The 15,365-nt window shown below is 36.6% G+C and overlaps 1 protein-coding gene across 1 annotated transcript in view; it reads left to right on the top strand.

The window, feature by feature from the left end:
- LOC104541431 (sodium channel protein type 5 subunit alpha-like) overlaps positions 1 to 15,365 on the top strand; it is a 39,808-nt gene that overhangs the window by 17,491 nt on the left and 6,952 nt on the right. Inside the window, exons 15-22 of the mRNA XM_010185490.1 lie at positions 847 to 1,200; positions 1,981 to 2,433; positions 4,905 to 5,024; positions 6,362 to 6,473; positions 7,443 to 7,597; positions 9,657 to 9,830; positions 11,492 to 11,629; positions 14,765 to 15,019. Coding sequence (XP_010183792.1) covers positions 847 to 1,200; positions 1,981 to 2,433; positions 4,905 to 5,024; positions 6,362 to 6,473; positions 7,443 to 7,597; positions 9,657 to 9,830; positions 11,492 to 11,629; positions 14,765 to 15,019 — 1,761 coding nt within the window. The remainder of the gene's footprint in view (positions 1 to 846; positions 1,201 to 1,980; positions 2,434 to 4,904; positions 5,025 to 6,361; positions 6,474 to 7,442; positions 7,598 to 9,656; positions 9,831 to 11,491; positions 11,630 to 14,764; positions 15,020 to 15,365) is intronic.

Genomic DNA, 15,365 nt, shown 5'->3' with positions numbered 1-15,365 from the left:
AAAGATGTTATCCGGGGCTTTTCATGAGCTTAGGGATAGCAAAAGTTCCTTCACAGCTTTTCCTTTTGAGTTTAAATTTGTAAAATAATGTAGCTTTCCTCAAGGCTTAGACTTGGCCTTAAGGTCTCCTCAAGTCTTTCCTCCGTATTAGTGAAAAGGAGAAGTAGCTTTGAGATGTCTATGCATAATATGACTTTTTTTGCTTACATCCTTACTGTGTATTTAGACTGCTATATTTACTAATTAATTCTAGCATTCTTCATAGCTTTGCAGAATCGTTGCAGCTAGAAATTCAGCTGAATTTTGTTTTGTCTTGTGTATCGTGACGGAGGGATTTTAACAGCCCTGAATGCTAATTTGACTAAAAATGTCCTTTTTACTCATGAGGGTGCACAGAATAGATTCCATCTGGCTTTTCAGATCCTATTTTAAATCTGTTGCATGAGAGGTAGAAAAGATTCTTTTTTCAATTTTTGTCTGATTACATTTAATTTAGTCCAAATTGCAAAAAAAACCAAATAGCCTCATCCAAGTACCTATAAACCACTTGATTATTCTTACTATTGTTATTATTATTCATAGTAATAGACTTACACATGCTGGTATCTAACTTAGCACAAACAATTTGAAAGCTTCTTTTGGCAGTTCTTTGTTCTTAGTGACATAAACCATCTGAGCTTAAGCACAGTGCTTTTGGTTTGGAACAAATAAAAACCTTTCTTTGGGTGAAAATTATGATGATGTTACTGAAGTAAAGACAGCATGATAAATGAAGAGTATGGTTTTTATGTGTGGTGTCCTATTTATGCTTGCCACTCACGTTGTTCTCTTATGTTTTACTTACAGCTCAGGATCTTCAAATTGGCAAAGTCCTGGCCAGCCTTAAGTACTCTCATGAAAATAATTCTAAACTCAGTTGGTGCTTTGGGTAACCTCACTCTGGTTTTGATTATCACTGTATTTATTTTTGCTGTAGTAGGAAAGCAGGTTTTGGGCACTTATTATGAGAAATATTACTGTAAAATAAATACCGATGAATATTTACGCTGGCATATGAAGGATTTTTGTCATTCATTCCTGATTACTTTCCGAATATTATGTGGAGAATGGATTGAAACCATGTGGGATTGTATGGAAGTGGCTGGAAAAGAAAAATGTCTTCCCATTTTCTTGCTAGTCCTGGTGATAGGAAACCTGGTGGTGAGTTTCAAGCTATTTTTCAGTCCTTACTGAATGTATCTGGTCACACTGGCATCTTTTTTTTCCAAGGCAAATTTTGCCTCTTGAAGGGTAGTCACTCTATTCTCTTTTATGGATGTTACTTAATACATTTTCTTTCTGTCTTTTTTTTCCTTTTCCTTTGTCTTTCTCACACAAGAGGTAGCTGCTAAGCAAAATACACAAAATTATTCCTTCTACCCAGAGTATAGAACTGCAGTGTTTTTGATAATTTGATGTCCCATTTCTTCATCTTTTCTGTTGCTAGAATCAAATAACCAAACTATTCAGTGCTTTTCATGCTTACCATCTTACCCTTCTATTATCAAAAGTTTACAGTACCCAGATTTTCTGGTTTGTGTGAGAAATACTAAGTCTAATGTATATACTGGATTTACTGGAAGATGAAATAATTTTCATCTACTGGGTTTGTTGGTCTATGCTAGATCCTTTTTGGTGGTGGTGGTAGTAAAATTTATCTTTGCCTGCAGTTTTCTGGCATACCTATCTCCTCGTACGTTATGGACATCAGAGCTCGTGAAAATGTATTTGTTATGCCTAAACCCACATTTCCTTCCTTTTTCTCCTGTCTTTCCTTCCAGGAGTCATATCATACTACGTTAATATTCCAGTATAATAGTGAATAATTGCATTGCAGTGTTTGATGAAAGTGAGACTGAGATTTTTTTTATGTAAGGAGGGGTTTCTGAAATGTCTTTTCTATTAGTAGTATAATCTCCAACTTACTTTAACTATTTTAAGGTGCTCAACCTATTCATTGCCTTGCTGCTGAGTTCGTTCAGTACTGACTCCTCAATGGGAGAAGAGGAAACTGGACAAATGACTAAATGTCAGATTGCCATTGCAAAGATTCACAAGGGCCTGCAGTCTGTGAAAGAGAGAATTTTATATCATTATGGTAAAATGATGAAACGAAGGCTCAAAACAAGAGCCAAAAAGAAGACTTTGGTGAAAACTTCTGCCAAAGACATGGAGGAAAATAGCTATGCCATGACAGATGTCAGAAAGGACATAGACTACAATTGCTGTGACATTGGGTATTACAGTACTGAAGAGAGTTCCTCAGTAACAAGGAAATATGAAGAATTTTTGACCAGTCATAGTACCTGTGTTCCCATTGCAGTAGTAGAGACTTACACTGATGAATGTGATGATGAGAACAGTGTATCTGCAGAAATAGAATACAGGAAACAGGTAAGGAATATCAACAATTGGAAAATTATTGTAGCTTGCATCTGTAAATATAATCTTGAAGAATCAACAGTAAATGTTATCCCATCTGTCATTTCTGCCATTTTACTTTCATTGTTTTTCTAGTAGATTTGAAATGCAAAAGCTACCAAATAGTTTTCGTTATTCAGGAAGAGATGTTGAATATCCACATTTTCATCATTCTCATTGAGCACCATAATTCTGCTTCTGTCTTTTGTTTCCATTTATCGCTGTCAATTGCCAAATGAAGTTTGATCAAGACAGACTTTCTTTCTTTTTGTCTCCTTTGCCTTATAGATGGCACCTGGAATTTTTGGAAGGCAGGCCAAAAAATGTGTTGCTTATATGCTGCTTCTCAGTTGCATGGAATCCAAAGGGAATGCAAATAAAAGCTTCACCTTAAAGCAATAATTTCTTAATTTTTTTTTAATCCCCTATTCACTGCTATGATACTTTGGACTCCTCTTTCTATCTCTTGATTTTGCTGTGTTGGGCAGGATTAAGCTCAAGTACTCGGCAGTTAAACACAAGTACCTAAATACAGATTTCTGCATGTGAATGAGGCATTTATAGTGCCATGATAGTCAATAATGGTGCAATTCATTTGCCTGTATGTAAGTATTTAAAGATATTTGAGATAGATCCTGTGCTGTAACTATGCCATGTGTGTGTCTTGGGTTCCCTTAGGTATCTTAAAAGATACTAAGCAGTTTAGGGCAAGCAACTGCATTTAAACCCTTTGGCGTCCTAGCTGCCTTCAGTAGTGTCCCTTGCTGCGTGTCCGTATTACTTTTATGTTACCCGCTTTTGCACTTCATATTTTCCCCCACTTTGCTTTTTTGATTAATTTTTCCTTATTTTTGCTTTATTTTATTCTCTCTGAACATGTGTTATACTTTTAATAAACTGGAATTTTACCTGCTTCTTTTGACGATGGTGACGTGTCTTAGTGAAATTGTGTTTGTGACAGCATTGTTACTTTTATTATATGTGATATGATTGCTTAGAAAGGATATAGATGCTGACTTGAGTATGATGATGGATCTGCATGATTGCATTTTATTTCAAAATCATTGGGTCATCCTCTGAGATTCTTATTCCTGTATAAATATTTTTCCACTAGAGGGTAAGGGTGATACCTTTTACCCCATTAACATTACTGCAACTGTGTATGAAACATCTAGTAGTATTCAGCTCAACTCAGTACACAAGGACCTCAAGTTAATTTATTGTAGAAGCCTGCCTTATTCACAGGCAGTAGTAATAAGAGGCAACAGACTCCAATACACCTTCCCTGCAATCTTTTGCCAGAAGGTGAACAAAAAAGCATATTTACGATTCTCAGACATGTCCTAAAGGAAGAACCAGTAGAAGCTGGCTTATACAAACGGAAGAATGAGCTGTTTTGCAGGTTCTTCACATAAAGCAAGATAGAAAGCCTCTTACAGAAAATATGTTATTCTTTTCTTTTAAGTCTTTTAATTAATTTCTGCTTATTTCTCCAGTTGCCTCTTTCAAGTAGGAATGAGCTTTCCTAAGATGTTGCAACTGTACTTTCTGTCTTCATAGCTAAAAGTGATGGTGTAAGCATGTGGTAATATGGGGTTTCGCTCATCTAAAAACCACGTCCAAATGTGTAAGCAGCAAGTTCAGGTAGAACACCAGGCTGTGATGGCTATACTGTACCTAGATTAGCTTGCTAAAGATTCTATTTTATGAGTGTCTGCTGTGTTATGATAGTGGTATCACCATATTTTAAATCTATCAGAAAAGGTGTTTGGGCTCAAAGTGCAGTTACCTACTATTATGCCACAGCAGCAATGTCAAAAGCAGGTGCTATTTGTAGATGGGTTATCATATGGTCAGTGTCTAGGTGGACTGGTAGGATTCATTTTCTATGGTTTTGGTCATAAGAGGAGGCATCGTTAGTGGAAAATCTTTGGACAAGTTCCCAAAGTAGCAGAAATTGCTGATCACCTTAGAATCACCTATGGCTATTTGAAATATGTTGTCCATAAGACTTTGATGACAGAAATTCTTTCCCCACTGAAGTGGTGGAATCTGGTATTGCTTGGAATTTGTAGTGGCAAAAGAACTGAGAGCTGATTGGGATCTCTTGCTTCTTCTGCCTGTAACTAGAAACAGGGGAAAGTTGGGGTCCATCTGCAAAGGCTGCTACTGACCCAGTTGATCAAACTTAGTGAATTGGATGCAGGAATTTGTAAGTGGGCTAAAGGTAGATCTTGAGGAATGAAACCTTTCCACAGAATTTGAAATTGAGGAAGAAACCATGCTTTTACATGCCTTTGGGGATATAATTTAATTATCTGTAAAAAGGCAAACATGCTAAATTTTGTGGATGCTTTAGATTCTGTTAAAGAATTTTGACTTTTATGAATGACTATCAGGAAGGAAAATGTGGAAAATCAACTGGTTTGCATTCTTTCATACAGGGAGACAGATTAAGACACAGAGAGCAGTGCCAGAGTTCAAGCAGCTTCAGTCAGATTTCTGAGACTTCTGAAACTATAAGCGATTTTTCAGAAACGCACCAAAAGAGAGAGCATAAAGAGGTAATTACAACTTTTATCATCTTGTGGAATATGCTAGAGATGAAAATTGTCATAGCAGTTCCCTGTGACAGTTCTCTGCCATTCAGCAATGACAGGACAAGCTGGGGTTTTCTGAAGAGTCATTAAGTATAATCTCTCTGAAGATGGTAATTTCTAGAGGTAATAAGAGCTTAAAGCATGGAGGTTTGTCTCTCATAAACAGCCATGGCTAACAGTGTAATGTAATAAATTATTTTGTAAAAAATAAACATAAATCAATGAAGAAACACACTTTCTTTAAACATATCTGATAAATACTATTCATTTTTACTGGTAATTCTGATTGCTGTCATCCTTGGATTAAAAAATTGTTTCTCTAGAAACAGTTCCCAAAACAACCATACCTTTTCTGGTCCAGATACTTAGATTATTCTAATACAGTACAGTTCCACACCAATAAAGGTGAAGAATTGTGGCTTGCCTCCGATGATTCAGAAAATTAAGTGGAAGTTCAGCAACTTTCTGGATGACTACCTCCAAATGTCAAACCACTTTAGCATTTTCTGGTTTTAGACAGAGTTGCTGAAAGTTTTGTGTGTTTTACATTATTTAATTATGTTAAAAATTAATATTTAAAATATTAAAATGCCCATGAATTTAAATAATAGCATTTTTGTCTATGTTGAAGATTTCCTAGCACCTTGAATTACTGTGGAGCAGCATGGCTTTCAATGGAAGCAGTTCTTCCTTCTTCTGGCTTCTCATTCTTATCCCTATCCTCATTCCTTCCCTTTCCATGTCATATAGGACACTTACACTTCATGGATGATTGCTTTATTCCTTTTTCTTTATACTTGCTTTCCTTATTGTCTTAAGTTTTATAGGTGTAGAGGTTACCATTAACTGCAATTCTCTGAGATACGTAGACCCTACAATATAGTTCTTTCTTGCTAGGCCTTCCCATCTTCAAGACTTTTAAGACAGTTTTTATCTCTGAAAATGAAGAGAGAATTGGATTGGCAGGCAGAAATCAGAGTTCTCTTTAAAATAAAATTGTATCATAATTTAATATCTTCTAAACATTTTCCTTCCTGCAAGTCCAATGTAGACAACTAGAAGAAACCAAGAAACTTATTAAGTTAAAGCCATGGAAAGAAAAAGTAGGGATTAGCCTTTTCTGTCCTATTATTTGTAATATTATTTTGATAGTTCAGCAACATTCAGATAATTTATATGCTGCAGAATCTTTTTTTTTTTCGGGGGTGGGGCAGTGGGTGATAAGCTTCATTTGTTTTAAAGCTGGTAACCTTATTAATGAAAAGCAAATAAATTCTCTTCTTTGCCCTTCTCCTGTGCAGAAATGTGATGTTTGTAGCTATTCTGAAGCCAGCACTGTGGATCCAGTTAGTCTTCTGGAGATGTTTTCCAAGCCTAAAAAGTCATACCAACCTAAGGACTGTTTTGCAGAAAGTAAGAACCTTTTATGTATTGTGGTGATACCAAATGAACCAGTATTCAAAGATATCTGTGTGGAAAATTTCCAAATTGGCAGAAACTGTTTGCCTGAGACACTTGTTTATAAACATAAAAACTCAAATAAATATAGCTGTAGCTGGCAAAGAACTGGAGCAGGGCTTGGATGCCTGAACACAGGCATTTAGTACCACCTGAGTTGCCTGAGAGTATGCAAGACAACTGCATGAAGCTGGTAGGACTGTCACAGATGCTGTAGGATACCTGAAGAGGCCTAAAATGTTTCTACACCCCTGTGTTTAGGCAGCAAAATGCCATCTTTGCAGTGTGATTCAGTCTTATATTGAGGCATCAGACTGTAGGTATCTGTGCCTGAGCAAAGGCACTCAAAGCACTTCTGAAGGGGCAGCTGGAGGTCAGTTCAGGTATGTAGGTCAGTACCTGGTATTTTAAATGGCACTTCAGCTGAATTTGTTTGAGCTCCCAGTACAGTGGTTGAATATCCAGTCAATACGGCTAATAGAATTCAGAGGACTGTACAACTCATCCCAATGTGGACTCCTACCTTTGATTGCCTAAACTGCTGCTTAGACTTCAGTGACTCTCATGGTTCAGTCCTAATGCCTTTACAGATTAATGGAGAAGAGTGTTTCCAGTGCAGAACAGTGAACTGAGAATCTAGTTGTAATGTCTCTGCAGTGCAATCAAGTCAAATAATCAGTAAAAGTAATAGTTTACTAAACCACTTTAGTTTACCAAGTAAGCAAGTAAGAGATTCTTTTGGCCTACAGATTTTGTCTTTTCTTTGACTTTCAGTTGTTTCAACCACAGCATCACCCCATAGGTAAAACAGCACATTCTTTGTACAGTCTGTAGAAGCTCATTTTAAGGTGTCTTACACTTTTTAGATTTATGTCTCCACATTGTCCTTGGAACCAATAGGCTATTCTTTCTTTCTCTTTTCAGGTTGTGTTGGATATTGCCCATGCTGTCAAGTGGATATCACTAAGTTTCCAGGCAGAAATTGGTGGAATTTTAGAAAAACCTGCTACAGAATTGTTAAACATAGCTGGTTTGAAAATTTTATAATTTTTATGATAATATTGAGCAGCGCAGCACTGGTAATTTAATTTAATTTCTCAAATTTTGAATCTATGGTTGTCAGTAAAGAAAAAGAATCAGTAAATTTTATTTGTTTCTTCTACTCTCACATTCCTTTCCCCAGGGAAAGAAAAGAGTATAACAAATGTATCGCTTAGAAGCTATAAGGCTCTCCCCCACTTGGATAAAACCATATTCTTCTTTATAGCTCTTCATGAAACATAGTTCTTCACACACTTGTGTGCTTAATTGGGAGGCTAAACCAGGGTCTGAAATTACTTAGGAAAGCTTAACAAAGTAAAAATACTTCTAAATTTGTAAAGCAGACTAACTGCTCAGTGAAAACTTAGATTTAAAATCGTCTGAATATTAAGAAGATCAGAATCTGAAAGTGAAGATTGCTCTTAACTGGTAGGTGACCTAATGTTTCATTACTGCTCTGATTGTATCCATTTCTACTGAAGAATAAGGGAAGTTTTATTTTATTTGAAAACATACTCACTAAGTCTACTGAAAGTAACTTGTTAAATAAAACATTATATATTGCAGAAGGAACATAGCCAACAGTGTGAAAGTGATGTATATGGTAGATGTCAGGCTTTTCCAAGTAAAATCTGTTCTGGATGTATTAAGTTTAGGTTGTACACTGAACCATAGATTTGAACTGCCTGCTTTAAAATTTCCATGGCGAAATCTCCAAGGGAACAGCCTGGGATTCCTGTGAGGGCTCCTCTTTACTCATGAGGAACCAAACTGAAGTAGTGAAGGAGACTGAGTTATCAGTACTAATGTACTGTAGGATCTGGCTAAGTTGAACACAAAACTAGTTGGTATTCAGGTGCTAAATCACTAAATAATGATGATTTTTTTTTTTGTCAAAGATGTACTGTGGTGCTGAGAACTTCCACATTTCTAAGATACTGTTGTCGTCTTGCAAAAAGGGACATGTCCGTTTTCTGTTTGTTTATAAAGTTGTTTGCTGGTATGAAAATTCCTGAACCATCTATAATGAAGGGATACCATACCATTAGGCATGTCCATGGCTTGAAAGTAAATTAAATGACATGGTGATCGTAGAAATAATGCATAGAAAGGTATGTGGCAAAGGCAGAGTTAGTAGGTAGAAGTTTGAAAGAGCATCACTGCTAATGAACAAGTGTCTTGATTAATGGGTGGAAATCAAGGTAGAAAAGGTTAAACACTGAAAAAGAGTCAGGGGCATGTATCTACAATGCCTTACTTAGAAGTGACTTAACTGAAAAGGTAAAATCACTAACTAGAGAATTAGTTCTATTTAGCCCTAACTGGGATGATTAGAAATATTGGCAGCAAAAGAGAAATGGAGAGGGAGCTATAAGGTAGGTGATAAATGGATGAAAGGAGGAGTAGGGACATTGCTAGAGACTTGGTGAGGAAACAATGCAAGGTGTTAAAAGGAATTTGGAATAGATTGGCAATGTCAAAACTTTAAAATAATTTAGCAAGGCAGCAAATATGTTAAACACAAGAAAACGATGATGTGAACTACAGAAATCAGTAAAACATTTTCCTAAATCCCTACTGACATCAAAGTAATGTCAGGGTTTAGGTGAAAAAATGTGGAACTCCAGGAATAAATAGTTCCACATAAGTTGTCTGTCGTATTTTTTTCACAGCTGTATTACACTCTGCAAGCTGACTAAAGATGACTCCTTCGGAAGGTCTAGGTCCGAAAGACAGTGGTTACTGTGTTTAATTCAAGCTTTATTATGAAGAACTTTAGACCAACACCTTCAAAATTATCCATTAACTTGCAAAGCCAAAATTCTGGGTAACCACAATTGACCCTAATCAGATATTTTTTGAAGAAGTGTTGAGCATGAACAACTGAAAGTATGGGATTTTCCAACCAACCTGAAAATGAGGCTGTACTTACTTTACAATTTAGGTTTTTACTTCTAAGTATAAAACTAAGTGGTGGTTTCCCATAATATAATATCAAATGGTTATAATAAGCCAAACTGTGTATTCTTGAGCAATTTTAAAATATTTTTACATAAAACTACTGAACTGTTTTAAAACTGAATTCTGAAATTCCAGGCATTTGAAGATATTCACCTGCAAGAAAGAAAGAATGTGAAAATGCTCCTAGAGTATGCTGATATAATATTTACCTACGTCTTTTTTATGGAGATGCTTCTGAAATGGGTAGCCTATGGTTTGCACAGTTATTTCAGAAATGCCTGGTGTTGGCTTGACTTCATCATTGTATGTGTAAGTATTATATTCAGCTTGTCTTACATTTTGAATTTTTATATTTTCTATAAAACTACATGTAAAATCTGCTTATGAATCACAAGTGTAAAAGACAGTTTCCAAAAGCTGAAAAAAATTGCAATCAGAAGAGACTTTACAACAAAATTAAATGGAAATTGTAGGTAATAATCAGAAGTTGGTTAAGAAAATATTATCAAGTATCACTGTCATCAACCACCATCTTTGTTACAAAAACCTTTTTGAGTGTAGAGAGAGCACAGTTAACAATTAGAAACAGAACTAAAATCAATAGGATGATAGAAAAATGTGAGGCTCCTGGCAGCTCCGACATTTAGAAACAGAAAAAAAGTAGAGTTGCTTGCTTAAAGAAGAGGAAAATTAGATAATAAAGGGAGTTGAAAAGTTTTGTTGGAAAAATCATTTACCAGAGAGTTAAAGATGTAGGAAGATACGTTCTGCTTTGCAACCATAGGAATCCTAGCAATCCTTTATACAGCTATATAAAGAAATGCTGAAATCATAGAATAGTCTGGGGTGGAAGAGACCTTTAAAGGTCACTAGTCCAACCACCCTGCAGTAAGGAGACAACTTCAACTAAATCAGGTTGCTCAGAGTCCCATCCAAATTGTCAGTAGTGAGATGGAGTGGGCGCAGTGTTCAATATATACATATTTATTCTGAATTCAGACAAAGTTAAATAGTACAATCTTGCCATATAAGAATGAAATATTTTTGCTTGTCAAAAATACACTAGGAAGATACTGAAGTTAAATGTTTTAAATTAAGGACATCTAAACAGCTGGCATCCAGTAAGGTCAAAGTACCTGTCTGATAGACTCTGAATAGTTAGCATTGAAAGCTGTGAAATATTAGGAAATTTCAACAGAAAAAGCTAAAGTTATGACTATTTACAAAGAATGTATAGCATGGCTTTAACAGTTACAGTTCTGTAATATTAGTAGAAGTGCTGTCCAAAACAGAGGGAACACATGAAAATATCCAATGGCTAAATAATGAGACAACAAATTGAAATAGGAAGAGGCAAATCATGAACAGTGAAAAAACCCCAAATTATTGAATTTCTGATGTTTTCAGTTCATTTTCTCTCTTATGAAAATTTAAAATGAAGACTGAATATATTTTTTAAAATAATTTTTGTTTCCACATCACTATCTTAAGTTATGATAAAGAATTACTGTACACTGTTCTGAGAATAACTATGCAAAAAAGAGGAATAATTTATTTGAATAATCCTTTCTGGCCTTGTAGTGTATGACAATGCCATAGTTATCAATTTGATTGTTATACTAGCATTCTAAAATATTATATGACCTGTTTAAATCTAAAAAAAGAGAAAAAAGTGTTTAAATTAGAATGAATTAATTCCATTATTTGAAAAATATTAGGAAATAGTGAAATAAAATTTAGTATAACTTTGAATGTGTTTTTTCTTCATTTCACTTAGCAATCAAAGATACTGTAGCATTCTCCTGTGTGACCTAGTCTAGGTGATCCTGCTCTGGCAGGACTGGATGATCTTTTGAGATCCCTTCCAACTCCTAGTACTCTGTGATTCAGCCTATGGTTGTCTACTGACACAAATACAATGAATTTTTGTGTACCATTTAATAATCCCAGTTTCTATTCAATGAACACAGCTGTCATTTGTTTCCTGGGGACTAAATAATGTTTCCGAAGACAAAGCATTTTGTTCCTCTGGGAGTGCCCTGAAGTCTCTCAGGACTCTTAGAGCATTGAGGCCTCTACGGGCTTTGTCAAGATTTGAAGGGATAAAGGTAAGGATATCGGAGGTGTGCGTGCGTATTTTGCAATAGCTGCATTTGAAATTTTTGTGACAATTACAACTTGAATCTCTGTTTTGGGACTTGATGGCATTAAGATTGTTCAGATTGCCTACTTACATCTAATGGTTGTTAGTTTGAAATAATACCTAGCACTTTCACAGAAATTCATAAATACAGATCTTAATAGAAAAGAAGCTGTATATACAGTTAGTACAGAAAGCAAACTATAATGTGAGGAAGAAACTCATACTGTGAAAGTTGTAGTTTATCAATCTCCATGACATAAGAAGCGTAGTGACCATTGTCCTTTCTTAATTTATTCTCATTATCTGAGGCCAGAAATTGCTCTCTAGATAAATCAATGAATTAATTGCTTCAGTGGAAACTATTGACTTTTTGTTATTCCTTTTCATAATTCCCCTTCTTTAGACTGCTGTGCTTATATCAGCTTATCTTGACAGTTATCTAGACAGCTTCATGTGCCACATTTCAGGTTCTCCAGAATGAATTTGAAAGGTAGTGATCTTTTCAAACCTAAATAGGCTGGGATTTTCTTAGTAGGAGAGGCAATTTTTCTAATTCATTTTTAAAAGCTGCTCTGAGTGAACGATCTGGAATCTTTAAAGCCAGTGGGGAGAAGTAAAAAGCTGTGTAATGCAAATCATGTGGCCCATGTTAGATCACAGAATGTGGTGAGACACTAACTTCAGGCCCTGGGATGGATGTAGAGCAAATCCTCCTGGAAGCCATGAAGACAAGAAGGAATCAGTTAGAAACAACCCGTGTGAATTTAGGAAGGGCAACTTTTGCCTCTCAAACCTCATTGTCTTCTATTATGTGATGGCTGAGGGAGGGAAGAGTCATCTGTGGTCTCAGATATTGATTATATCTGGTTTGGATAGGTGAACTATAAACTAGGCAGAAAATTGGCTGCACTGCCAGATTCAATTGAGGGAGTGGAGCATCTCTCTTATGGTTGAGGGAGCTGAGTCTCTTTAGCTTGGAGAAGAGGAGACTGAGGGGTGACCTCATTCATGTTTATAAATTTGTAAAGGGCGAGTGTCAGGAGGAAGGAGCCAGGCTCTTCTCAGTGATAGCCAATGACAGGAAAAGGGGCAAAGGGACATAAGGAAAAACTTTTTTACTGTGAGGGTGACAGAGCATGGCCCAGGCTGCCCAGAGAGGTTGTGGAGTCTCCTTCTCTGGAGACATTCAAAACCTGCCTGGACGCATTCCTCTGCAACCTAACCTAGGTGATCCTGCTCTGGCAGGGGGATTGGACTGGATGATCTTCCAAGTTCCCTTCCAACTCCTAAGATTCTGTGCTTCAAAGTGCAGAAACCATCAGGATGAAGTTCAACTGGCAGTGACTCAGAGGTCAGTCCTGGGACCAAGACTACTCAATTAACGAGAAGAATGTGATAGAAATTGTCCTCAGCAAGTTCACAGATGATATGAAACAGGCAGGAAACAGTTAATACACTGGGGTCAAGACTGCTCTTCAATGAGATCTTGCCGGACTGGAGATACGGGCTGCAGAAACCTCAGAAAGTTCAGCAAAAGCAAATGCAATCTTGCACCTGAGCCAGAATAACCACACATAACTGTGGCATGATGAGAAATGAGAAGCTTTGCAGAAAAGGACCCAGGGTGGACAGTGTGTTAAATGTGTCAGCAGAGCAACAAAGATCTACCACCTATTGAGCTATATTAGCATGAGTCTGGCCAGCACATTGAAACAATTCACTCTTCTGTTTTTGACACCTGTGAGACTGAATCTGGTGTGTTGTGTCCACTCTGTGGCTCCCCAGTGTAAGCAGATACTAACTTAGTGGAGAGTGTTCAGCAAAGTGCCACCAAGATGGTCAGAGGACTGGAGAGGAGAGGCTGAGAGGATGGAGCTTGTTCTGTCTGGATAAGAGAAGATTAAAGGGAGGATCTGATTGGGATCCAATCAGATGAGGAATATAATTGTTATCTTTAACTACTTAATGGAAGGTTATGCAAGAAATAGATCTAATATTTTGTGCTAGGCCCACAGTGAGAAAATGAGAGAGTTGGCTATGAAGGATATTCCAATTAGCTACTTGGGGAAAAAAGATGACAGTGTGGGTGCATAGGATTGCAATAGATTGTCCAGAGAGTTTGTTGGATCTCCATCCTTGGAAAAATTTAGAACTTGCCTGTACAAGAGGCTGAGACACTTGGTCTATGTTGGAGCAGCTGATCTTCAGAGGTCCCTTCTAACGTGTTTCATGCTGTATATTTCTAGTATACGGATATTATCCAAGGCCAGGATAAAAGACTCAGAATTTTCTCATGATAGTAATGAAACATTTCCGGAAAGATTTTCACTATGCCCCACCACAGAGTGGTGAAAAATGGTGAAAAGAAATAGAAAATAGTCCTCAAATTCTCACAGGCAACAAGAGTGGTCCTGCCTGTCAGCATCAATGTGCTGGATTCACAAATATGAATGTCTGCTTGTGTCAGGTCCCTTGACATCACCAACACAGACACCAAAAGCTGGAAACTCGTTTTCACTGAAAATGTTTCTGGAAGAGATTCGCTGCTTATCGTGGTTTTGTATTCACCTGGTCCTCAAGCAAGCCTAACTGAAGGAAGACTGCTGACCAAAACAGCTCAGTCCTGGAAGCCCAACTTCTCTATGTACTGTGTGCAGTCAGTTGCCAGTGGTTAATGTGTGAGGTTCATTTTGCTGTGGACAGCAAGCTGCTGTTCTCTTACAAAACCCCTCCAAGATAAGAAGAGAGGGTTAGTTATGATATTGTAGTAAATGCAGATCATACAACCCATTCCCCTATAACTGATTTTTAGATCCCATAACTAATAGAGGCTCATAATCTTATTTTATGTATTGCTTTTAGCTAAGGATGATTCTGGTTGCCATCTGTTTTGCTTCCTTCCTCAAAAGGCAAGATAGATACCACAGAATTACATACTAAGGCAAGCTTGAAGTTGGGTTGAAGGCTGGCTTTGAATTTGACATCTATTAGTTTTTATATGAGTGAGAATCTGCAATAGATATAGAATAAAAAAAAATAAGGTTTTTTGGGGATGTGAATGTGAGTAATTAATTCTTTTAATTAATTTTATTTATTTAAGGTTGTTGTGAATGCACTCCTGGGAGCCATCCCCTCAATCTTGAACGTTTTGCTCGTCTGTGTTGTCTTCTGGCTCCTATTTAACATTGCAGGAGTAAAATTACTTGGATATAAATTTTCAAAATGTGTACTCCAGAAAGGAAATATCAGTGAAATTAAGAACAAAACTGATTGTCTTTCTGCTAATGGAACATGGACAAATAGTGATGTAAACTTTGATAATGTTGGGATGGGATACTTGGCCCTTCTCCAAGTGGTAAGTTCTGTAGAAACATACTCAGTTTTGTTTTCCTCAAGGAAATGTGTTGAGCAACCCAGTCATGGGACCCCACTGTGCTTCTGTTTATCACAGTGAAATTGGAGATCCTTTTAGCTTCCATAAATATTTTTCTTATCTATAAGCTGCCTGGTTCCTCCTAAAGAACACTTTAACATGTGCAGACTTGTGTTAAAATCAAGCATTGTGTTTCATGGCTTTTCAATTTTGTTTTTAATTTTGTTTTTTAATTTTTTTTCAATTTTGTTTTGATTAACATACTGACCCTGAAATAGTCTACATGTTACTGAATTTAAAGTTATTCTCACTTTCCTTAGTAAAAGTT

This window comes from Mesitornis unicolor, unplaced genomic scaffold (assembly GCF_000695765.1).
Source record: "Mesitornis unicolor isolate BGI_N332 unplaced genomic scaffold, ASM69576v1 scaffold6965, whole genome shotgun sequence".
Lineage (NCBI taxonomy): Eukaryota > Metazoa > Chordata > Aves > Mesitornithiformes > Mesitornithidae > Mesitornis > Mesitornis unicolor.
Note: the sequence above shows the minus strand (reverse complement) of the source record. Positions and strands in the feature narration are given on the sequence as shown.